The sequence below is a fragment of the Sturnus vulgaris genome, chromosome 22, assembly GCF_052056855.1.
Source record: "Sturnus vulgaris isolate bStuVul1 chromosome 22, bStuVul1.hap1, whole genome shotgun sequence".
Classification (NCBI taxonomy): domain Eukaryota; kingdom Metazoa; phylum Chordata; class Aves; order Passeriformes; family Sturnidae; genus Sturnus; species Sturnus vulgaris.
This window is the reverse complement of record NC_142264.1, coordinates 2266680-2292030: the sequence shown is the minus strand read 5'-3', so window position 1 is coordinate 2292030 and position 25351 is coordinate 2266680. Positions and strand designations below refer to the sequence as shown.

Sequence of the window (25351 nt, the reverse complement as noted above, 5' to 3'; positions counted from 1 at the left end):
CCAGATTACCTCCCTGTATAAATAGGTCACAAATCAAATGGCTACATTGCAGTACGTTGGTATAAATGTACTATTTGGGAAATGTAAACTCTCCCCGTTGGGACTCTGTGATGGATCTATCCCATGGTGCTTGTGTGTGTCCTCTGCTACAGGTTTACATCTGCAGCAGATGCTGCTGAGGCTGAGGAGGGAAAATATTTTTGGGGTGGTCCCACTGCCAGTGGAAAATTTGGGACGAGAGAGAAATGTTAAAATATTAGCATTATTGTTAAAATATTGCTGTTTGGAAAGAGACTTCTGGTCGTGTAGGGAACAGGGGAGAGCCATCCACATTTCTGCATCCACGGTGGAGCAGGTGGAGTTGGGTTCTCAAGCCTTTTCTTCACGGCTTGAGATGTGTGGTTACATGTTGGGACTCTGAAAACATCAATTTTTGGGTGAGGCTCCATCACTCTGATCTTTCTGTTATCTCCAAATCCCATTCCTAAACCAGAAACAGTTTGTTTCTTGCCCACAGGAGAACCTTGACGTTTTTGTGCAGTTTGGAGAAGCAAGGCTGGTGGGAACTGGGGGTTCATGACTTATTTTGAAGCCCTGCTGTTTGGATTGTCAGGAGATGAGTGAATGCTGGGGCCAGGTGTGTGTCCAGAAATTCCCAGGCACTCACCTGAGCAAATCTGGCCCCAAACACCTCGGTAGGACATGCAGCAATCCCACCAAACCATCATGGACTCAGCACTGAGGTGCTATAAGGGACCTCTGGAGGGGACAGTGTGTTTTAGGGACAAGGAGGACACATTCCCCAGCATCATGCAGAGCCTGGAGCCATGGAGCATGAACAGTGAATTAGTTTGAGGCTGTTTCTTCAGCCAAAACCATCCAGGAAAATGAGTATTTCCCATTCTGCACCACCTGTTGCAGCTGCAGCATCCAGCTAAGTTTGGGATAAAAACAGATCTCCAAAGAAATAAAATATTCCAGTGTTTGGCTGGCAGCTCTCGTGGCTTCCTCTGTAATGATTTCCTGCCCCTCTCTGCTGACTGGGAGCTCCTTTCTCGTTCAGGAACAAAACTGTATTTAACAATACTTCCCATTGTTTGTCCTTTCATTCAAAGGGAAGGAGCCGCTGCCCTCTGAAGATACAAATTAATTAGAAGCAAATACTCTCCTGTTCTCTGGAGCAGAAAGGCCAAACAGAGTGGCTTTCTTTGGAAACATGGGACCAAAGTGGCTCTTGTGTCCTGCTCCTTTACATAACTGATTGCTATCTGCTCAACTGAGGTGCCACTGAAAGCCCCAAACCTCTTTTTTGTTTGGTATCGTTGATTTTGTGCTAATGCTTGAATGGAAACAAAGTCCCCCAAAGTGATTCATGGCCAGGTTTAATAAGAGGTTTATAGACAGTGAGCCAGCAGGGCAGATGGAACCAAAATCCAGCAGTGGCTCGAGTTGCACTCGGTCTTTTTAGCTGAATTTTAGTTTGGTTTATGAAGTATTTGATTTTACAGGAAGGAATAGAAACTTCTCCATGTCTTCTTGTGTAAAAAGTGAAATGTCTTCAGAATCAAAGAATTTCTTCAAGTTAGGACTGTCCCCAACCTGTCCTGAAAAGCTGCTGTTCTTTCAGGAAAGAAGTTTGACAACAAATCCTTCCAAATTTCTTCAGGGAGGGAGAATGAATGCAAAAAAAAAAAAAAAAACCTGGAGGCCTCTAATGCCAGAGTCTGTGCAGGATTCTGCTTCCTTTCAGCAGCTCCACTGGTTTTTGGGTGCTGATGGATCTTGTGGGTGCTTTTGACCTGAGTCATTGGTTAAAGTACAAATGAAATACTGAAAATTCAGTTGTAATAACCTGGGCAGAGCCCTGTGCTGCTGGGATTGTGTAGGTCACATACACAGCTCCTAGGGGGTGTATATTTAATTTTACCTCCGAGTAAAATTTGGCTTCTGGGAGATGACTGAGGTGTCCTTTCCTCCCCTCGAGCTGCCCTGGTGGCCCTGCCTTGCCAGAGCCACAAAGCCAGGGAAGGACAGCAGAGCAGGGCTGGCTCCTCCATACCCACTGCCCTCTGCTTAAACTGAAAAATATCAGTATTTAATTGGATATGGTTTGTTTACCACTCTTTGAAAGCCTCAAAATAGAGCTGGTGTTTGGGATTCTCCCTCGGTGGGAGCTGACCCCATCTCCAACTGGATCTGGATGCTTGGGAATGGTGGGAATATTGCAGGAATGGCAGTGGCACAGATTTCACACAGATAATGGAGCTGTGCTGTCACAAAAAGTTTAAAATCACCTTGTGAGTTGTTCTGCTGCTGTTGGGTCCTGACTCCCTGAGCAGGGACCATCACTGTGATATTCCAGAATCCCTCCTGGAGTTCCTCAGGGACAGAGGGAGCTGTGAGGGTGGGGATGATCCCAGAGCCTGCCATAGGATGCCACAGCCCAGCACGGCATCACGGCCATGTCCTACTTAGAACACTGCTCCCTTTGTCCCTGAGCCATCACCCTCGGTTACTGCAGCAACAAGTCTGCAAAACTTGTTATTTTATCTGCAGAGAGGAAAAGTGGCCCCCAGAACTGTGGGATAATGGCAGGAAAAGCCACCTCTGGAGCAGAAGATGTTTGGAGTTCAGAAACGCTCCTTGCTGGGGTTTCTGCTTCTTTCAGTGTTCACAGATATTCAGATATTGTCAGATGTTCACAGAGCTGGGGTTGGGGTTGTACATGGCACTTGCCAACTTATCAAACAGTTTTGGGGAGGGAAGGTGGGTGCTGGGAGAGCTGGGCTGCACATCCTGCCCTGGAGCTGTTCCACAGTGTCCTGAAGCTGATGTGCATGGTCAGCCCTCGTTGCTGTCAGAAATTGTCATTTTAAGCAATCTGGTGATCTTGGACTATAAATGTGATTAAAAACCATCTGTGTGCCCACAATAGCCAGATTTGGAGGTGCTGGCAGGACAGCCCAGTATTTCCAACTTCTCCATGTTGCTGGTTGCTCCTGGGCAGTGCTGGGCTCTGGAGATGGTGCATTGGGGCGAGTTGGGAAAATCTGGTGTTTAGTTTTTGAAGCTACATCTTAATAACGTTTTTCACCTTGTTGGTGGGAGCTGCTCTTGTTACTGAGAGGAAAAGAAAGCAGAGGAAGAGAAGGTGGGCTGGAGGTGGCTGGTGGGTGCACTCAGGAGAGGCTCTGGTGACCTTTCTCAGAGCAGAGGTGTCTGGATTTTAACTTCAGCAGGAAAAACCATCAAGAGAAGTGATGTTGGAACTGCTGCAGGTGTTCATCAAACTGGGACAATTTCCTGCCTGTTTAGAACGCCCTGGTGAAATTCCTGCCACCTTTCTGGGGTGTTTGGGGCAGCAGCTCCGTGTGCTGTGCTTGCAGAGCAGTGCCAGCAGTGCAGAGCTGTCCATTTGCACAAATGATTAACTCAGGAGAAGTTAAAGCATAATTAGATTCTAAGAATGCCTCTTGCAGAACCTGAGACAGCCATGGAGGGGGAGACCAGGGGATTTTTTTACCAAGCTTTCAGGTGGCACCTGCCCCACGGCTGGATGTGTGGAGGGGGAAGAAATCAAAGTCTGACCTTCTGTCAGCGTTGTGCCTGCACGATAAATTCTTCGAGGAGTCATTTTAACCGGTTTTTTCCCCCCCTTTCAATTTTGAAGTTGCCCAAGAGAAGGCAGAGCAGATCCCGCTGGAGAACCGCTCGTGTGTGCTGATCCGCCGGGACCTGGTGGCTCTCCCTGCCAGCCTCATCAGCCAGATCGGATATCGCTGCCACCCAAAGCTCTACTCTGAGGGAGATCCTGGAGAAAAACTCGAGCTTGTTGCAGGTAATTTCCTGTAGAATACCTTTGGGTTGCTGCTCTTCTCTTTCTGGAATTGCGTTCTCCATCTTGCTGGAGTCGTGCATCTTGTGTGCCCTTGCTGTGTCTTTCTGGATTATTCGTCACCAATCATCTTTTTGAAAAGTTCCTTTAATTTGCTGATAGAAAAATGTGTCATTAACAGGATTTATTCAATTGAATTAATTTAGCATTTTAATTGAATTCTGCAGCTTGTGTTCTTCCTGCTCGGTGTGGCTGCAGTGAGTGTGTTTTCATTTAGAATCACAGATCTAAAAACCCAACAAAACCCTCCCAAAAATTACCACATGATAAGGTTTACAAAGCAAAGGAGATAAAATCGGTGTCAGTGAACAAGCTTTGAAAAACCTGTAAAAGTTTCTTTTAAAATTTCCTAAGTGGTCAAACGCTGCAGCAGGAGGAGAAGGAATTGGATTTGGTCCTTTCTTGTGTCTTTATTTTCATTTTGAGGGAATAACTGGAGTGGCCAGGTCAGGTTCCAGTGAAAATAATAATTTTCTGTTTTTAGAAGTTCCCCCCAGCTTTTCTTTGCAGTGGCCTGGCTGTGGCTGTTTCCCTTGGATGTGTGGGGATGACTGGGCAGGACATCCCAGACCTGCCCCCGGGTGGGGAGGTTGAATTAATCCCTGCAAAGCCCTTGATCCAAAAAGGACGTGTGGCAGCACAGTCCATCCAAATCAGCTCTTCTTCCTTCCAGCCGTTTCTCTCTTGGTGAAATGATTTCATTTCCAGTCTCTAGAAGGAGTCAGGATTTCAGGGGATGCCCACAAAGGTTTGCAGGTGATGGAGGACAGGGCTTTGATGGAAGGCAAAGCACAGCACACAACCACAAGTATTTATTTTGTATCTGGAATATTCATTTTGTACCCATTTCCATTTAATGTGAGACTTCTTAAAACCATCAAGTGGTGCAGGTTATTTTCACAGTGAGAGCTGCAAATTGGCTTGAGGCAACTCTGCTTGATTTACATTTTTCAATCTGGAAAAAAAGTAGATTAATATCACTAACCGATAGTGGCTGCCTGGTTATTTTTCATTTATTAGAGTGAAGTTCCCCTCGGTGGTGGCTGGTGTTCACTCTGATGCTTTATCTCTTAAAATACAAAATAAAACCCCCTAATTCCTGTCTCAGTCCTGGAGGGGGGCTTGATCCTGCTGTGAAAGTTTTCCTCAGCTCTCCAAGTGGGAGTGCTTTCCTTTTGTTTCTGGTTTTTCATACCACAATTGATTCAGCAAATTTGAGCAGCCCTCTCTGAAAAAGAATCTTTAACAAGGTTTGCAGTCACCACAGCACATCTGAAGGAGGGACTGAAGCTGTTGCTCAAAAGAAACCCAAAAAAACTCATTAGATGGAAGAGAATGCAAGGAGAATTCCTGGTGAGGCGTGGCAGGGCTCAGAGATGCAGAGATGCTGGATCCTGGGGCAGGGTGAGGGGCCTGGGTGCCTCTGGTGCCAGGGGAAGGGCAGAGGGTCAAGCCCAGGGGCTGCCCTGAGCTCCAGCTCCATCCACAAGGTCAGGGACCATCACCTTCCCTGGAAATCCAGGAGGAGCTATTACTTCTCCAGCAGATGTTTTTATATCTTGAGAACAGAGTGTGTTCTGGATCCAGCTATGACCCATTATTTAATCTTAATTAAAAGCAAATACCAAAGCCATCTCATGTAACAGAATGCTTGAAAAATGGGATAAGCTCTCCAGGAGTGGTTTGGTCTGTGAGCAGAATAAAAAGGTTTGATATAAAACCTGCTGTAAAGCACTGCCAGACCTCTGGATGTGTCCAGCTGCTTTGCAGAGGGTTCCTTTTTCTTCCAGAAAACATCCTTAAAGGCAGCATGTTCAAAGAAGTGCATTAGAAAGAAAATTCCCTGCTCACCAGAGGTATCAAGAGGTGGTGGGCTGGGGTTTTGGAAGCAGTTAGATCTGTAACCAGGTACCTCTTTCTGTGCTAGATGGGTTTTTTTCTTTCATTTCCAGCTCTGAGTTCTACAGTCTTGCACTGGAAAAAAAAAGACAAGGCCAAATGGATTGGGGTTTTCTCGCTTCAGAAAGAATAAATAATCTGATCTGTACGTATAAAATCACAGTGTAAGCCTTGCACTGTGTGCACTGGTGAGAAAATAAGAATCCTTTCATTTGATTCCCGTAGACTTCCTGTCTGTACAGATAAAATTAGGAGTTGTTATTGCTAAGGCTCCAAGGATTTGTCAGGATTTTCCAGAAATCCTTGTTGCAGCAGGTGAAGAACAGGTTCCCAGCAGCGAGGAGGAGCTGTTGGTGGCTCGGGGCTGTGTCAGGGGTTAATTTTGGACTGTCCCTCTCCACCCCTGCAGGCTCAGGCGTTTACATCACCCGGGGGCAGCTGATGAATTGCCATTTATGTGCTGGTGTCAAACACAAGGTCCTGCTCAGACGCCTCCTGGCCACTTTCTTCGATCGGTACGTCCATGCCACCGCTCCTCCCTCTCTCCCAAGGGATCCACTCCCCTCATCCCGCGGGGTTTCACCCTGTGCCACCAGTGCTTCATCCTCTGCACTCGGCTCCGTGCGTTTTCTTCATGAGGCTTGAAAAACTTTATTCCATTTCCATGCACGTTTCCCGTTCCTCACCTTAAAACCGCGGTGATGCCAACAGCAGAAGCTGAAGGGAGGAGGGCAGGGCTGGCCCTGATCCCCCTCTCCAAGGATCTCCCTTTGCATTCCCCGCAGGAACACACTTGCCAACAGCTGTGGAACTGGAATCCGGTCCTCCACGAGCGATCCCAGCAGGAAACCCTTGGACAGCAGAGTCCTTAATGCAGTGAAATGTAAGGAGAGGGATGTTCTGCTGCTGGGGTGGAGCAGCAGGGCCCAGCCCCGGGCAGGGCAGGCCACTCTGTTGTGTGGTAATGGTGGAATTAGGTTTATTTTTTACTTTGCATCATTTTTTGATTGCCTAGAGATGCTGTGGGTGGGATCTGCTCTCCATCAGTCACTTCCTCCCCCAGTTACCTGTGGATACCTGGAGTGTTTTGGGACAGGAGGTGCTGGAGAGGGAGGAGCTGAGGGCTGGAGGAAACCCTGAGGGGTGCAGAAAATCTGTTTGCAATGGGCTTCATATGCTGTGGAAATCACTGTGTTCTCTCACCCTGGCTGAAATCTGGGGAGTAAACCTTTTAAAATATTGCTGTGCTGAAAAAAAAAGCTTTTAGGCAATTTTTAAAATTTAGCTTTTAAGATTTGGAAGAGAAATCTTTCACCTCCCTAATTGTTAAGCCTTCCAGCTGCCCTGGGAGATGTGTGGCATCTGTGGAAAAGGGATAAGAGGGCAGATGTTCAGTAAAGTGGCTGAACATGGTGGGGTCAGCTCCCTGTTTGCAGTTTTATCCTGCACAGTCCCAGCTCTGGACTTCCCAGCCGTGGTCCTTGCTGAGGGGGGCTGAAGGGCATTGCTGCTGTGTATCAGGATATAGGGTTGGGTTCCTGCTGCCTGGGTTTCTCCCCGTGCACTTCCTTTAGCTGACAGTTACTCGGCGTTGCAGTTCCTTGGATGCTGCTCTGTGACATCGGGTGCTTGGCTGCTGCAGAGGAGCAGGACACGAGGGATTGCAGGGCTCCTGCTGGGTGCCAGTGGAGCTGCCAGGCTGCTGGGCCACGCAGGGGTGGCATGAGGAGAGGGACAGGCAGGGGACAATCCCTTGGGCAAGCCCTCAGCTCTGACATTTCCTGCAGCGCTGTGGGTTCAGGAGCTGCTGCTGGGGAGTTTGTGGGATCTTTTCTGTGTCCCCACGTGCTGTGGCTGTGGGTGCTGGCTCTGGGGCTCCCCATGGAGTGAGGGACCCTTCTCCATCCCCCTCCCTCTGCCACCTGGGCAGTTTATAGCTTCTGATTTTATCCCTTCTGGGTTATGTCTCCAGCTGAGAGAGCTGAGAGCTCAGGTCCATGGGAGCCTGGGATCACCTTTGTGCCACTCCCCCCCGAGCCCTGAGCTCCGTGTCTCCGTGTCTTTGCAGTGTATTGTCAGAATTTTGCCCCGAGCTTTAAGGAGAGCGAGATGAACGTGATCGCGGCCGACATGTGCACCAACGCGCGGCGCGTCCGCAAGCGCTGGCTGCCCAAGATCAAATCCATGCTGCCCGAGGGGATGGAGATGTACCGCAGCGTCATGGGCTCCTCCACAAACGCTGGCCCCCTGGAGCCCGACTTCCAGCCCAACACTGCTCAGGTGTTCGAGCAGCGCATCTATGCAGAGAGGAGGAGCGACTCGGGGACTATAGTAGCCTTGAGAACTAACACAGTGAATGTAGAGCTGAGCAATGGATCCAGCCAGTCCTTCGAGCAGAGCGAGGATGCCGAAGGAGCCGGCTCCGTGATCCAGGAGGCAGCTGCCACAGATGCCATGGTGGCGTCAGAAACCCAAAGCACTCCACAACCTTTCGAGCAAGGCTCGGGCTCCTCCAGCCGGCCCGAAACCCCCGTGAGAAGACAGGATGGTACTTATGGAGGGACTTTATAAAGAGAGCAAACATTTCATGACCTATAAGGGATCTGTAATACTAAAGCTGCTTGCATGCATTACTAATACAAAACAAAAAAAAATGTGATCAAGCCACTTACCTACTGAACTGCTACTGTTGCCTGAAAAAAATGTGATTTTTATTCTGCTTGTATTTAAAATTTATGAAGGAAATAATCGCATTCGTTATACTGTAAACGACTAGGTCTGTGGCGACCTACTTAAAAAAATATTGGGCTCCTTTTTTGATATTCCTGAGATTAGTCTATAAGATTGTAGCTTTTTCTTTTTTTTTTTTTTCCTTTCCTTTCCTTTTTTTTTTTTTTTGTTTTGTTTCGTTTTTATTTCTTTGTTTGTTTGTTTTAAGAAGGGGAGGAGAAAAGCTAGCCACCCCCCACCCACCACCACCCCGTCATCACCCCATCCATCACTCAGCTCAGAAGTAAAGCCATCGTTAACCTTGTCCTCTAAGGAGAGTTTTGTCACTGAACAGGAAAGCGAGGTGTGTTCGGGTGCAGGTGCTGTGACTGGCCGTGTTTGTCTCGGGAAAGGCTCGAGCCAAGTGGGATGGGCTGGGGGAAATCGTGACAGTGATGGTGACCAGGTCCCTCTGGAGTCACAGGGGGAGCCCTGGCCGTGGGTGCTGCTGTCCCAGGGAGTTTCCTGCAGCTCCCTGGAGCAGGGAGTTCAGGCTGGCACGTGTCGGGAGGACTCTGTGGGATGCAGGTGGAGAGCCTGGCCACCGTTGTGGTTGTGGTCTGGTTTTTGCCCAATACAGCTGGGTTTGGGTTTGGGTTTGGGTTTGGGTTTGGGTTTGGTTTCTCTCTCTCTCCCTCCCTCCCTCCCTCCCAGTGACTCCTTCTCCTTTGCTTCTCCGTGTTTGCACCTTCACGTCCCCACTCTGGGCCCTGGCACCTCTCTGCACCCCAGGGTGTGCAGGTCCTGGGGCACCTGCTGGGAGGGGAGGAGCCCCCCCTGGGCCTGTGGAGGGATTTAGGGAGGAATCTGAGCACGGAGAGCTCGTTGTTCTTGCTCCAAAGGGCACGGAGTCGAGAGCTCTTGGTGTTGGCTCCTGGCAGCATCCACAGGGGAGGCAGAGCTCAGTGCAGAGCTCACCCTCTGCCCCCTCCCCAGGCCAACCAGGCTCTCACTTTTTAATAATTCGGAGTGTATTGGATGCAAAAATTAAAAGAAAAAAGGAGCTTTGTGCCCTTCTGTGAAGAGGAGGCCCTTTGCCTCCTGCTCACCCTCCTGCAGCCCCTTCTGGGGAAAACCCAATGTGGAGTTATTTGTCTTTATTTTTGTTGTTGCAGGCTGATGTCCCCAGGCTGTGGTGGCTTTGGTGGCCTCGGGATGGGACTTGTGGGTGTCCCTGGAGCCTGATGGGCAGCAGGTACCTGCTCTGTCCCTCACCTTTACAAACCCCAAAGTGACCAGAATCTGTCCCCCAGACACTGCAGCTTCTCCCGGGTGCTGGGGCCAGGCTGGGGTGCCCCCAGTGACAGGGACAGTGACCTGAAAGCCAAGTTTGGCTTTTTTCCTGTTTTTTTTTTTTTTTTCTTTTTTTAATGATGATTATTTTTACTGTGACTTAACGACCTGCTTTAATGACACTTGCAGCTTGTTCTTTAACACGTTTGGGACTTAGGAACAAGGTGCACAAAGAGTCACTTTTTGGCTGCTGTGGCTGTGCTCCTCTTTTCTTTCCTGCTTTGATTCCCTAATCCAGACAGCGCTTTGCTCAGGGTTTTCTTCCTTCTTTGTATTTCCATTGGGAAAGGGGGAGTGGGGAGAGGATAACCCAACTTTTGGCCATTTGTTTTGTTTTCTTTGATACTTGAAGCAGTTTTTTGCATCGTTAAATAACGAGGCTGCCCAGCCTGTGCCACTGCTCCTGACACAACAAATCAGTGATTGGGGAGGGGGGGGTTCCTGCCCCACGTTGGGTTTTGGCACAGCTTTTTTGGGGGGACTGTGACGCCCCAGACCAAGTTTTGGGGGCTGGTGCAGGTGCAGAGGTGTGGGATGCTTTGGAGAAGTGGGAATGGGCACGGCTCTATTTGCACTTTACCCACGTCACTAAAAAAAAACCCGGGGACCACGGGCTGAGCTCTGGGGCCATCCCTGGGGACAAGGAGCAATTCCTTGGCCCTGGGGTGTCCCCGTGCCCCTGGGGGCAGCTCAGCCACCTTGGTGGGGCTCAGATTTGACTGAGGACCCTCCTGATGATCCCCAAATCTTTGGGTTTGCCAAAAGTTGGAGGCAAGCTGGGAGCGGCTCCGGGTGCCGGAGATCAAAAGTCGTCCCTTGTGTGTGTGTGTCTGTGTGCATATATATAAATATAAATATAGAGAGAAAAGATATTGCCGAGGATTCCCCCCTCCTCCTTTTTGGCACTTGCTGGGGGTGGGGAGCAGGCTGAGCCCCCTGGCTGGGGGCTGCACTTGGCTGGAGGGATTAATTCTGGACCAAACCTGTTCCCAAACAGCCGGGGGGGCCACCGGGGGGGCAGCAGCAAAGTACTTGAATGGCTTAGGACAGAGAGTCTGGAGAGAGTCAAGTTGCACAGTGAAAATATATATTTTTATACCTAGCACAACTTCCTGTATATTTTGGGGGTTTTTTTCTTTCTTTTTTTTTTTTTTTTTTTCTTTTCTTTCCTTTCCTTTTTTTTTTTTTTTTCCTGATTTGGGTTTGTTTTATTAATTATTATTATTATTATTATTAGGAAGGCAAACTTCTAAAATGTGAAGGGCGTTGGGTTTTTCCTTATCTGGTAGATGAGGGCAAGCATTTTGCACTAATGTTTCCTGTGTGTGGAGGATTAATGATATGTTTGAAAATGTTATATGGTAATGATTGTATTCTTCCGAGAAAAAAAAAAAAAAACAACAAAAAAAAGCAAAAAAAAAAAATAACCCCTTAAAACTGAATGTAAGGTGAGAACAGAGCAGTCCATCGATTGTATGCGGCTTTCCTGAGTGCCTTAGAATTTTTTGATCATTTTTTTTCCAAGGAAAACAGATTAAGAAGATCAGATCATAACCGACTCCTTCCTCCTCTTTGTTTACGACACTATTTTAAATTCTAGAATTTTTGGGGCTGCTTTATAATGTGAATAGGAAAACTGCATTCATCTAGGTCTGACAGTGTAAAATCAGAGCATCAGTATTTATGGTATGTCTGCACCTTTATTCTTATGCTTGACTATTAGCAATATTACCTGTATATTCTATATCTAAAGTTATACCAAGCACCTTTAACGAGCGCAGAGTGTAAAAGCACCCGAGTTCCCCGCAGCTGCCATAGCGTAGGACCAGCTCCTCTCCTCCTCGTTAATTAGCGCTAATTAAACACCGCTTCGCCGAGGGGCTGCATGACCCTCTGCCACCCCCCCTCCCCGCCCCCGCCCCCGGTGGCACACGGTGACAATTCCCGAATTTCCCGGCGCTGCGGGCAGGGGCTGGGAGCGGCTCCTCCGTGCTTGGAACTTGGGATTTTCCGCGGAGGATTCGGGGTGGGATCCGAGCCCACCCAGCGCCCCAAAACTGGAACTGCCCGCGGTGTTTGGGGGAGCAGAGACCCCTCCGTGCTGTCCCCGGGGATGTCCCCGGGGATGTCACCGGGGATGTCCCCGGGGATGTCCCCAATGTCCCCCCGTTCTGGGGGGGGGGGGTGGGGGGTGGGGAGGGATGCTCAGATCCCGATTTTTTCTGGAAATCGCTCGCTGCGGATGGAGAATGACCCGTGGGGAACCCCGGGGTGTCCCCAAAAATGTCCCCAAAGTGTCCCCGCAGCCCCTCCATGGCCAGTCCGCAGCCATCCCGGGATTCAATTGCTGTTCCAAGTGTTCCTGCTCTCCAAACCGTGCGAGGGGGCGAGTGGGGCACACTCACATTGGAAACCTCTCCACTCCTCCTTGAGTTTCTTCCACTGTTAAAAGCGTTTTGCACACACACAAAATTAAAAAAAAAAATTAAAAAAAATTAAAAAAAAAAAAAAAAAAATCGCGATTTTTACATCAAGGTTAAAAATAATAAAAAGAAAGCCAAAACTTGCAATACTATTTTTAGCAGACAAGAATAAAGAAAAAAAAAATAAATAATTAATAAATAATAAAAAACAACTGAGTATAAATGTATAAATATTTTTGACTTGAACATTTGGATGGCACTTGATTCAAATAGAACATTAATCCTTTGGACAGAATGTTTGGGGAAAAAAAAGGACTTCAAGTACAAGGTTGTTTTTAAAGCGTCTTCATAGGGTATTAAGTAGTACTGTAATTCATGACTGTTAAAAATACTTTCTGTGCTGTAAGGAAATCTCACAGTACCACTGAATTATGTTCCTCAACTGTCTCAGCCACAAACGATGCTAGCTTCTTTTTTTTTTTTTTATTATTATTTTTTTTATTTTATTTTTTATCGTGCATTATTCACTAGTATTTATGTGCTCTTACTCTGTATAGTTCAGACTGTTATTTTGTAGCCATGGCTGACACGATATATCAGTAACCTAAAAAAAAAAAAAAAAAAAAAAAAAAAAAAAAGAGAAAAGATGAAGACCCCCCCCCCCCCCCGCCCTGAGCTGGAACTGTGCTCATAGCTGTTTTCATATGATGAAAAAAATTCCATTAAAAAAAAAAATAAATAAAACAACGACAAAAAAAAACCCAACCCAATGTGATCATTAATTGTAAAACGCTTTGTAAAATTCACATTTACAAAATAATAAAGTAAATTACAATTAAAAGGTTTCCTTTGCTCTGTTTCCTGTCTTTCTGGGTGGTGGGTAGGGTTAAGCAGGGGTTTGCTGATAGATGCTGAAGGGGCTCTGATGGCTCAGGCTCCACTTCAAGGTATGAAACAACCCCCAGATTCACCCAATTTTGGGGTTTTGCCCAAATTTTGGGCTTTTGGGAGTTCCCTTTGCTGCCCTGGGCTCTCCCCCCACCTCAGCTGATGTGGTTTGGACATGTTTTGGCTTTTTTACCTGGACACATCACACCCTCCCTCCACGCTTACTACTTACAAAAACTAATATTTATTGTTATCAGTATTTCAAATTGGATTTGCGGCGCTCCCGAATTAATCTGGGGCTTTGCCAGAGAGTGAGGCTGAGACTGGACGATGCAGCAGCTGAAAATCCTCCCCTGCCCCTGCTCTGCTGGGACCTTCCCTCCTCTCCACCATGGAAAAACCTCACCCAGGCTGTGAGAACGGGCTCCTGTCACCCCCCCCTCCCTCAGGGGACATTTGGGAAGGGTTTGCAGGGTCTCCGAGGGCTCTCAGTGCCCCGGGGCACAGCGGGGATGCTCGGGGGACGCAGCACCGAGCAGCCCTGCCCCAAGGCTGGTACCCAGGCACCAACACGGGAGATGCTCCACAGCACCACGAGGTCCAGGCAGCATCCCAGGACTCCTGGCTCTGCCCAGCATGGGGCTGTTGTGGGGTTTTTTGTTGTTTTTAGGATGAAGAGAGGGAAAAGGTTTTAAAGCTGAGCTGGAGCAGGGTCCCAAGGAGGGCTGGGGGTGTTTTGTGTGAGGGTGGTAATTCTTCTCTCTGTAATTTTTTACCTATTTATTTCCCCCTCCCCAACCCAATTGGCCATAAAATTGCTGAGAAGCTGCATTTCCTCAGCTTAGCAAAATAGAAGTGCCCAAAACCACTTGCATTTGGGGTTTCATTTAATCTCATCTCACTGCAAAGGAAAAACACAGAAACTTGGATGCTTCGCGTACGGCGCATTCCGCCGCGTTATATAAACCATTTCAAACTGATTTATTCTAAATGAGTTGTTATAATCAGAATTTTCCTTATGAGCAGCTTTCTTGCAAACGTCAGTATTTCAGGGGGGAAAAAAAAAAAAACCCAAAAAAAAAAAAAAAAAAAAAAAAAAAAAAAAAAACCCAACCAACCCCAACCCCGTCGTACGCCTGCTCCAATATTTCAAACTGATTACTTCTAAACACCAGCGCTAAAATTAGGTCTTTGGTGTGCAGTATTGTCAGAGTGGGTGTATTATGATCTGCAGAGAGTATAAAAAGATAAATGAGTTATTTAACCAAGTAAACGACGTTGCTGTAGAAATGTGCAGAGGGAAAATGCACGGCGGGGGGGGGGGGGGTGTGGCTCAGGCTGGATGGGACCCGGGATTGTGGCAGGGACACGAGAGGAGCTGCTGGAGCAAGAGTGGGGGGTGGAAAGGGGCTTTTCTGTGCTTTAATGTTATTAATTTTTATTGCTATTTTTATAAAACAGGCGGTTTCCCCCCTGCTTGGGGTGGGGTGGTGATTTTGGCAGAGTAAAAATGAGAGGGAGGTGGCTGATGGGGCACCCATGGGTGCACTCCTCCCCAGGGCATTAAATCTGATTATTGGTGTGCTTTTAGGACTTAACCTGTCTTAATTTCCTGGGATCTGCTCCAGAAGGAGAGATGTTGGAGCACTGCACCTGCTGGAGCTCTCAGAATCTGGCTCCATTTCCAGCCACACAGCTGGGTGTTACAGGTGCAGGCTGTCCCCACTGTGGGCCTGCAGGGGCAAAACTGGAGGGATACTGGGATCAGGGATCAGCAGCCCAGGCACAGAAGACTCTGGGCATTGCAGGGGTTGGGCTTTGCAGAAGGTTTTGGCCATTGCATGTGTTGGACATTTCATATGTTGGACATTGCAGGGGTTGGTCATTTCAGGAATTGGAAATTGCAGGAGCTGACCATTGCAGGTGACTTTGGCCATTGCAGGTGGCTTTGGGCATTGCAGGTGGCTTTGGCCATTCAGGAGTTGGCCACTGCAGTCCTTGGCCACTGCAGGGGATGTTGGTCCCTGTCCCTGCAGCTGGGGACGCCAGCAAAGGCACCGAGAGCTGAGCCCCCCACTCTGGGCTGGCTCCATCCCACTCATCCCCCTTTCCCAAGGCTGCTGCCCTGCAGGGTGTGAGCTGGGGGCTCTGGGGGCTCTGGGGGTGCCACCTCTCCCCCTCCTGCCCCATCCGTGCGAGGGAAGGGAGGGATTGATGCCAGCCGGGCCCTGGAGCAGCTGCCATCAATCACAGCCCCGCGCCGGCGGCTCCAGGGCTGCTCTTATTGAAATGCATCTTTTGCTGTTTTATAATCGACTGTGGAGCTGCACTCCAGCGCCAGCCACGGCTCAGATGGATCGTGCAGGACACAAAATACAAATAAAGGGTGAGGAGTAGGAAGTGCATCATTCCTGCCGTGCCTGCCGTGCTCCGGGGCCGCTCCAGAGGATTCACGGAGCCACCAGCGCATCCATCAGCTCCGGGCAGGGCTGCAGGGGGAAATTTGGGGTGTTATTGTGGGGGAATAATGATAGGAATGATAATTGCGTGGTGAAGGGGTGGTAGGGATGGGTTGGAGTGACAGGCACGTCCCTGGGGTGGTGGCAGCAGTGGCAGGGTGACAATTGTCAGGCAGGAAAGCTGCCACCAGCATGGGGGTAATGAGGGGTGCTCAGGTGAGCCAGGAAGTCGATTTTTGGCTGTCTGTGCTGGGGCTGGGGTGAGGCAGGGTTGGTGTTTTTGTACCCAAATCCCTCATGGGCAGGGTCCTGTGGGACCAAACCTCATCCCTCTGGGGCTGTGGGAGAGGAATTAGATCAGTCCAATTGGGTGACAGGACAAAAAGGGGAGGAAAAAAGGCAGAAATGCCAAGCCACAAACCAAGGCAGATAAATCCAGGAGGGCAATGTAATCTCACTCACCAGGCCTCACCAGAAGTTACAATACATAAATTATTGCACCTAAAAGCATCTCTAATTTCACTTGTGAGTGATTCACCAGGACACACCAGGCTGCCCTCTGCATCTCCCCATTTGATTAGACATTTGTACCAAGACAGAGCTCACGCTTAAAATAACATTACAGGAATGGAGATGGACAAGAGAATTCATTTGAATGGAAATCGATTTGATTAGAAAAGTAAATTACCCACAGTCTATGAGCAGCACATTGTGGCTCAGAATAGTAATAACAATAATAATAATAATAATAAATAAATATACAAAAATAAATCAGTGGCGGCAAAGGATCTTCAATGTTTTCACAGACCTGGCAGTGACTGAGCTGTGATCACCTCCCACATGGAAACAGGGCTGGGACACTGCCAGGCAGAGCTGTCCCATGTCCCCAGGGACCCCTGTGCCCCAAAGTGGCAGTGTGGGCATGGGGCTGCAGGAACTGGGCATGGCTGGGCACAGCCAAAGGGCTCTGAATGGGTTTGTGTGGCTGGAGGTGCCTTCAGGGGGGAGATTTAATTAACCCAGGGGTGATGCTGGCCTGGACAAACCCCTGGAACCAGTCTGGGTGTCACTGCTCCCATTTGGGTGACACTGGGATCCCAGTGGAGCACTGGCCTGGCTGGGGGAGGACAGCAGTGTCCCTCCCTTCGTGTCCACCCTCCACTGCCAAGTGTCACCACCGAGGTGACAAAGAGCCAGGGGGGCTGTGGGTGCCTGGCAGGACCCCTGGGTGCTCCCTCCAGGTCCCTCCCCTGTGCCAGCTGCAGTGCAAGGAGCTGCACACTTTGCTGAGCTGTGGTACCTTCTAAATAATCAATTGGTATTTAATTCCCATGTGATAACTGTCTTATTAAATCTAAATTTAATGTGTATTTGGGAAACCCTAATTTAAAGTGTTACTGCATGCACCATCTGGTGTGCTCTCTAAATACAAATGCAATAACATAATTCAGAATTACATCATAAAAGTAAGTTATAAGAGATTAAAATGCACAACTCTGTTCTTCAGTCAAGGCAGCTTTTATGCTTTTGCTCCTGACTTAGACACAAATCACAGCCAAAACATCCCTACCCTGATTAAGTGATTTTCTGCTGGGATTTTGGATTTAATGGGGAGCAGGAGTGCACAGGAAGGAGTTTGGGAGATCAGGAACACTGGAGATGTGGAAATGCTGCCCAGAGAAGCTGTGGCTGCCCCTGGAAATGTCCAAGGCCAGGCTGGACAGGGCTTGGAGCACCCTGGGACAGTGGGAGGTGTCCCTGCCATGGCAGGGGTGGCACTGGATGAGCTTTGAGGTCCCTTCCCACCCAAACCATTCTGGTTTCCATGAAATCCTCTGTTCCCTGATGCCAGGGAGGTTCAGGGCTGGGCACAGGGAGACTCAGCCATCCACTGAGCTGCCTTTTGTTGAAAAATCAGTCAAATATAGCCCAGAGTTGGGTGCATCAATGATCTTTTACAGTGGCAGTAAATCTAATATCTTTGCGAAACCCCCTATTTTCTCTCTACGTTGAATGAAACATGAGATCCCTTAATAGAGAGGGAAATTAAAATCTAGTTTTATTGCAGTTCCTGTAACTGGTATCTAAGCTATTAATAATCAATCCATTCTTGCTTAAAAGCCAACATTTATCACCCCAGCTGAGCTGACGGGCACTGGGGGGAAAGTACAATTGACTGCAATTACACTTTGAAAAATGTTATCTGTGCCACTGACCACTGGGGATAAATGATGAGATTCCAGTTGTTTCTTCCCTCTTCGGGTTCATTCCCCCAATTTTTATTATTGGGTGGGGTTTTTTGCTGCTCCTCGAGCCTCCAGGATGCCTTGAGGAAGGATCTGAGGGGAGGGATCTTTGCTGTCCCAAATTCAGGGGGATCCTCCTCACTGTGCCCCGAGTTCAGAGAGACCCCAAACCCTTCCAGATCCAGCAGTGGGTGCAAGAACGTCCCCAAATCTCTTTGAACAACCCCACACACACATCAAATTTTATTGGTTTTATTCCAATAAAGGGGGAGGAAGGGGCTGGTGCAGGAATTGATTTCCTGGAGTTCCTGGTATTAATGAAGCCGCTGACCACAGATCTCCCGCAGCAATCCCCACCCCGCCAGAATTCTCCAGACTCCAAACTTTCCAAATGAGTTTTCGCAATTTAAAATTAATAATTGTTCTGTCTAGAACAAGGATAATTAAATGCCTGTTCATCCTCATTATTGTCAGCCGTGTGATTTGTTGTTTTCTCCCTAATAAAATTAACCGGTTTAACTAATGGGTGCCAAAACTTGATAATTAAAGCTGAGCAAATAATTTGTAACAAATAATTTACCCAGTGGGTTTGGCAGGGTCCGTGGTGGGTCTGTGGCTGATGGTGAGGGGCTGGGAGCCACTGGTGATGCCCAAACCCACACAGGACACCCTGGGGAACCTCTTTTTTCTTAGAATGGTCATTTTTCAAATGAAAATTCTTTGGGCTTTTTAAATTTTTTCTAAGGAAAGAGGTTCCCTCCACGGGATTTTGCTCACACCTGAAGCACATCGCAGGTGGTTCACCAGTGCAGGCTCACCTGTGGATAAAATCCCAAAGGAAAGAGCAGCTGCTCTCAGGTAAATCCCAGTGAGGATGTGGAGGTGGCCAAAAAACGGCAATTCCTGGGGAGGAGAGGAATTAAAATAACGAGCCAACAAAAGGAGTTTGATCACACGCAATCTTCTAACAAGAATGGACTTTGAAATGACGGTTATTAGCCAGGTTTCATTCTGGCAGCACTTAAAGAATCTTTCGAAGGTATGGCAATTAATTTGTAAGTTTATATTACACATTATAACGCGAGGGGCCATTAGCGAGGCGGTGACATTAAATTTAATGGACTCGGTGAGTGGGACAGTTTGTCTCTCGCTCCTGGGCACATTCCCTGCGTGTTTGGGGTCTGGCACTGCCGTGGGAGCTGCTGGAGAGGTTGGGGAGGATGTGGCAGCACCAGGGATTGTCACCGTGGTGCCACACGGGGGACGCTGGGGACACAAAAGCTTTGCCCCCAGCCCCGCGGCACAGCCAGCAAGGCTGGGAGGAACACAAGGAGAATACGGAGTGTGTCATACCTATAACTTTAAATTAAAAAAGCAATGTGCTGTTTATTGGCACTGCCGAGTGTCTCCGGAGCGGGAGGCTCATAAAGATCATATTACAGTACAAGCCATTATGCAAAGAGTTTACTATATATACATTTCTAAATGCTTCAGCAAACAGCAGCCTCCTTATGAGCAGAGCAGGATAACTGGTTCGTTTGGGGTAACAAATGATCCTTGATTTGATTTTAAATGCAATGACAGCAAAATTTATTTCTTATTTAATCACTTGCCAGAGCTGTTGAGGACGGGATGGTATTAAACTGCACAATGCAGCATATGACTACTGAATCAGTTGAAATAGGCATAAGAATATATTATGTTTATAGGATAGAAGAAGATTGTACGGCAATGCATATAACTAGAATGGGTATTTTTGTCATTTATACAGTAGCTTATATCATTATTCCTTCTCGCTTCCAATTTTTCAGTAATAAAAATACAGGGGATGTGATTCTCTTTGCATAAACCAACTTGATTCTTTATTAAATATTTTTATTAATCTGAAGTACTACAAAGCATTTGAGCAGATAAATCAGGCTCCGAATAGTCATTTCCTCTCTGCTATGGCTCTATAAAGTGGATTCATTTATGAGCATGCACTACCCGAAAAGAAGGTTTCCATATTCATTAACGTGCTCCCTCATGGTTCTGGTTCTTTATCCCACTGGACCGTGCAGAAGGGTCTCCAAGAGAAGCAGGTTTTGGAAATTTCTCTGTGATCCCTGCCTGGTTCTGTGTCCAATTTAATGAGGAATCATCACTTGGGTATCTGAGGATGCTCAGGCTCTGTCTCTCCTCACAGTCTCCCCCAGTTTGGGGACAGCAGCACCTTTGGGGTGATTTGGGGATGGATCCAGCCCCAGAATTGTCCCATCCACAGGATGTGGGGATCCCGTTGTGCAGCAGAGGGGGATTTGTGAACCAGCCCCTCTTAGGAGGGCACCCACCACCATGGAACCCCACTGGAGGCTTTTTAACCCTTAAAGTGTCCCTGATCTCCTGCTGCCACTCCTCTGCCACCACCCCACATCCCTTCACCCCACAGAACGCAGCATTTTGGGTGCAGCACCTCCCTGGCCAGGCAGCTCCCGGTTTTCCCGGGGATACTCCAGGTTTTTCCCGGAGATGTTCCCGGTTTTTCCCGGAGATGTTCCCGGTTTTCCCGGAGATGCTCCCGGTGGGAGCGGCTGCGGGGGCAGCTCAGAGCCCGCACATTCAGCTCCAGCTGACGAGTCCTTGACTCACTGGGGGGAACTGCGGCGAGCCACAAAGGAATTAAAACCTATTTAAAACCCTGCCAGGTGTGCAAACAAGTTTATCCTCTGGTAGCAGCTCGCGGGGAATCGGGAGGGCTCCGTAAAGGTCGCGGCAGCCACGCGGGTGTTCGGGACTCCTTGGCAGAGGTGACATTTAATGCCTGCATTTGGGACCCCTGGAGCTGCTGCCTTCAGCCAGCCGAACCCAGGGCTGCAATTCCCTGCCCTGTGCTGGGATCAGCCTCATCCTGCCCTTCTCCCCTCCCTCCCGCTGCACCCCGGGGCTTTGGCTGCGATTTCGGATTTTCCTGCAGCAGCTGTCGAACATTTGGTTGCTGTTTGGGAACAGGAATGATGGCACTCCGCAAAAAGCAGGGACCCTCCGGAGATGCTGCTGGCACAGCCCCATAGCCTGGCATCCCAAAATATTCCTGCTGCTCCAGGTGCCGTCTTCAGAGGGATTTAGGCATCCATCTGCTACTTGTGCCTGCCCTGGAGCATTCCTGTATCCCACCAGGGCTGTGGATGCTGGACAGGTCCAGGAATGAGCCCAGCAGCACCACCAGGACATGGATTTGTCTTCCCTTCCTCCCATATCCCACTGACCACGCTGGAATAAGGTGAATAAAAGGATTTGTCCCCACAGGAAAGGCTGATTTCACGACTGGAGTCAATCCAGGGCTGTTTCACCTCTCCGTGAGCACCGAGGTCTTTTCCTTGCTGGGAGCTGCTGGGGCTGCCCATAAATCCGCCCTCAGCAGCAACTGTGTCACAGATGTCCCAGGACATGAATTTTTTCTCCGTTTTTAGTGCTGGTGTAAAGCTAAATTATGGTGGTTGTCAGCATTAGCAAAAACCAGCATCCCCATCCTGCCTGTAAAGCACAGCAGCGGGGCCTGGGGGCTGCCGGAGATGGAGGAGAGCTGGGGCAGCTCCTGTTTTCTGGGAATTACAGGTTTTTGGGGAGCTGGGACTGGCGCTGGTGATTTTGCAAGGCCACCAGCATGATGGCAGGAGTGGCACCTCGGCCACGGGAAACTCTTCCCCATCCCTCCAGCTCCCTGTGGAACGGGGGCTGCACACTCAGACCCCGCTCAGAGGGAAAGGCGAAGCTGTGCTTGAGCTCAATGCAACCCAAAAACCTCCTGGCACTGCCCAGGTTTGCCAAGAACACTTTGGGAAGCACCAGAATTTGGCACCTGAGTGGGCGCAGAGCTCCAGCCCCTCCCAGGACTTTCCCAGGAAAGTTTCACACCTTTTAAAACAGCGCTCAAGAAGGAAACGAGCAGGCAGCAGCTGTAATTGAGATGGATGAAAGGGCGGCTGCCTCCCCCAAAGCGTTCCAGGCACCACACTCGAGAGGAATATGAAGTGCTGCTGCTCTCCAAAGATCGCCACGCTGCCGCTGAATTATTAATGAGCAGGAATGATTTCATATTTAATCTAAAGACTATTAATTACACTGCAGAAGAGCAACACGCCATCCTGAGAGCCCCTCTCGCCAACTGAATAATTTAGTGGTGCCCCATATTTTACCTCAATGTCAGGGAGGGCGGGGAGACCCCTCCTGCCTGAGCAGGCAGTGGTGGCCCAAGGAGTGGTGTTGGGAGCCCACCCCAAACCTGTGAGCCCCCCAGCCCGGGCACAGAGGGATTATTTGGGGTCCCTCGGGGCTCTGCAGTTCCTCTGTCCCAGCCTCTCCCGGAGCCCCAGCTGTGGGAACACTGAAGACAGATGTTTATTTGTCCGGGATTATTTGCTGATCGCTGCTACAGTGATCCAAGATGATCATTAAAAAGTGAAATGGGCTGTTTAATAATGATGCTGGGAGCACGCAGTGTGCCTCGCATTACGAGGGTGTTTAAGCATGAGCCCAATTAAGTCCCTCACATCCCTACAGATTTACCCCAGTCGTGCAAACTATTAGACAAAACTCCAGGCTCCTCGTACTCACAGGCAATCCTGGAGCCTGGCACCCTGCTAGAGACCCATTTCTGTCCTGAAGCTAAATTAAAATCCTATTGTGCCAGCGCTGCTAATATTTCCTGCTCTTGTTTCCAACAATTAAATTGTGACATTCTGCCAAAACATACAAGGAAACGAGAAAATGCTCTTGATCAGCTGGAAAGAGAAGGAAATTCCTCCCAGCTGCCTCCTGCCACCCAGATGCCACGGTGACAGTGGCAGGTTAAGCAGCACCTGATGGATGAGGGAGTGGCTGGTGGAGGTGGGGATTCATCGTTCTCTGTGGGAATTGGGACTTTGGGATTTCAGATACGAAGTTGAAAGGTTTTTCTTCTCAGTTCAGGGGAGAAATTTGGGAACCGGATCCATGCAGTGCCAAAAAGGAGAACGCTGGGTTTGGTGTGGCAAGGGTTTGGGGGTGGAGGGTGACGGGGGTGGCAGTGATGGAGCAGCTTTGGTGGCACCTGAAGCCCAGCTGGGGTCACCCCAGCCCAGCTGCTGCTGAGGAAGGACTTGAGGGACAATTCCCAGCCCTGCTGTGTCCCCAGCACCCCCTGATCCTGCCGCCCTTCTCATACAGGCACCGCACATCCTTTTAAATACCCTCCTGGATTTTAATCCACTTTTCTCCCTTGATCTGCTCCCCCCAGCGCTCCTCGGGGAGGGCACAGTTGGTTCCCTGCCCCACAGCACCTGCAAACCCCCAAAGTGACCCCACGGTGCCCTCAGAGTGATGTCCCCCTGCTTGGGGTGGGCAGGAAAGAGCTGGTGGGGACCCCAGGGGTGGTGGGGACACTACAGTGGGACAAGGAGGGACTGGCATCTGCAGAGCTGTGGTGAGATCAACTTAACTGGTGGAGGAGAAAAAGGAGGGGAAAAAAAAAAAAGCTGTTTAAGAAAGAAATGACTGTTTGGTCATGGCTTACGAGTTGATACTTAGAAATTCCATGAATTTTAAAATAAAGACATCGTGAGATTTGAACTTTCTTTTGAATACTCACAAACTGCAGTGCCTAATGCCTTCCCTGGCCATTAAGGAGCTGTGCTGGGAAGCAGAGAGAGCTAAGTACTACACTGATAGAGCAGTTAAACACCGTAATGGAATTGTGTTTGGAGAGGCTGCAAAGCCAGGTAGAGAGCCCATACATAAACAAGGCCATTACCAGCCAGGGTAAGTGGTGATAGAATTTCATGAATATCCCCACAAAAAGCTTTGTATATTTATAACAACCTGCAGAGTCGTTTTGAACACAGTCAGGGGCCTTTCAGAGTGACTCTGGAGCTAAATTGTACAAATAGATCTGTGTCCCTGCGTGGGGGTAGCAGCTCCAGGCAAAGGGCAGAGGGATCCCTGACCCTGACTGGGCGCCCTCCTGGGTGCTGTGGGTCCTGAAGCAGCGCTGGCAATTTGGTGGTTACCGCCCACAAAATCCTCCAGTTTCCAGCTTTAAACACCCTTTTCAGAAAGGTTTTTAAGATGATTTTCTGTTTGCAGGGCAAGGGAAGCAGAAGGGCTCTGCTTCCCAGCCGGGATGGAACAGGGAGCAGGAGTGGCTGCTCCTCTGCTGGCCCCTGGAGAAGTCGCCAAAGGGCGAGAGACAGAAGTTTCCACGTCTCAGGAAAAGGAGAAATAAATCCGGGAGCCAAAAGATCGGGATGGGGCTGTGCAGGAGCTGCACAGAGAAGACTCAGAGCCCAGTGGGGAGCAGGGGCACAGCTGAGACCCCAAACTGGGGCTGTGGGGCACAGACTGGTCCTGCTGCTCCCCAGAGCTGCTTCGCTGATGATTCTACACCAAACCCACAGCATCCCTGGGACAGCCTGTCCAACACAAGGACAAGGGTGTGCTCCCAGAACCCCAAATGCTCTCCACAAGAAACCCACACTCTCCACCTCTGCAGCTGGAGAACAGCAAAGCAAACTCATGAGCGTACTTATCACTTTAATTTAAATAAATAGGTGCTTCAAACTCAGGAAAAACTTTGCTCTGCAACTCCTGCAAAACCTGAACCCGAGTGATAGGCACAGCTCGGGCACGAGCCGTAATAAAATGCTAATTGCAATTCATAAATTACTTGGGGATGCCGGGGAATGTTGAAGCTCCTGGATGAAGTGTAGCGTTCAATTTATCCTGTGCACGCTGCCGACAGTGCTGCCAGCCTCCTTCTTGTCCCCCTGTGTTGTTTTGTCATCTCTGGACTATCACCAATTCATCACAAAGGCAACTGAACTCGCCGATGTCCACCCACCGGGTGACTTTGTCTTCGCTACTCTATGACTTCTAAATTAAATTGTCAAAACACATTACTGAGAAAAATATCGTGAAGGGGAAGTTCTTCACCCTTTTCTCCCAGCTGAAGAGAGAATGGGTTTGATTTGGAGAAAACATGTCTGCTTCATTATCCCTCCTGTTATCATATTTCTTCCCTCGGCAGCAGCAGGAAAAGAGTCGATGCACAAGTCTTGGGTGACATGATGGAGCATCCCACAGGAGTTGTCTCCATAAATTCTGAGATTGCCCAGGAGAAGCTGGGGGGGGGTGGTGGCTTGTGTGTAATTTTCACTCTCTTTTATTCCTCCCACTCTCAGACAATTTAAAAGAGATTATGGGGTTTGCTGGTGTGGATTCCCCCGTGCTGGATGTTCCCACTCTGCCAGCACTGGTTGGTTTGGAATCAGCTCTTTGGAGTCTTTGCAAGAGAAGAAATGAGCCCAGGAACGGGGCTGGGGAGGGCACAGGGCTCCCACTCCTCTGCTCCTTGAATCCCAAAATGGGTTGGGTAGGGAAGGACCTTAAAACTCATCCCATCCCACCCCTGCCATGGGCAGGGACACCTCCCACTGCCCCAGGGAGCTCCAAACCCCATCCAACCCG

At 49.0% G+C, this 25351-nt stretch overlaps 1 protein-coding gene across 6 annotated transcripts in view; it reads left to right on the top strand.

Annotated features, from left to right (window-relative positions):
* NACC2 (NACC family member 2) overlaps positions 1-11283 on the top strand; it is a 51878-nt gene extending 40595 nt beyond the window's left edge. For all 6 annotated transcript variants that reach the window (XM_088177730.1, XM_014880065.2, XM_088177726.1 and 3 more), the window contains exons 3-6: positions 3671-3838; positions 6204-6309; positions 6580-6677; positions 7863-11283. In XM_088177730.1, the coding sequence (XP_088033856.1) occupies positions 3671-3838; positions 6204-6309; positions 6580-6677; positions 7863-8365 (875 nt within the window). In that variant the 3' untranslated portion in view covers positions 8366-11283. The remainder of the gene's footprint in view (positions 1-3670; positions 3839-6203; positions 6310-6579; positions 6678-7862) is intronic.
* Positions 11284-25351: the final 14068 nt, after the last annotated feature.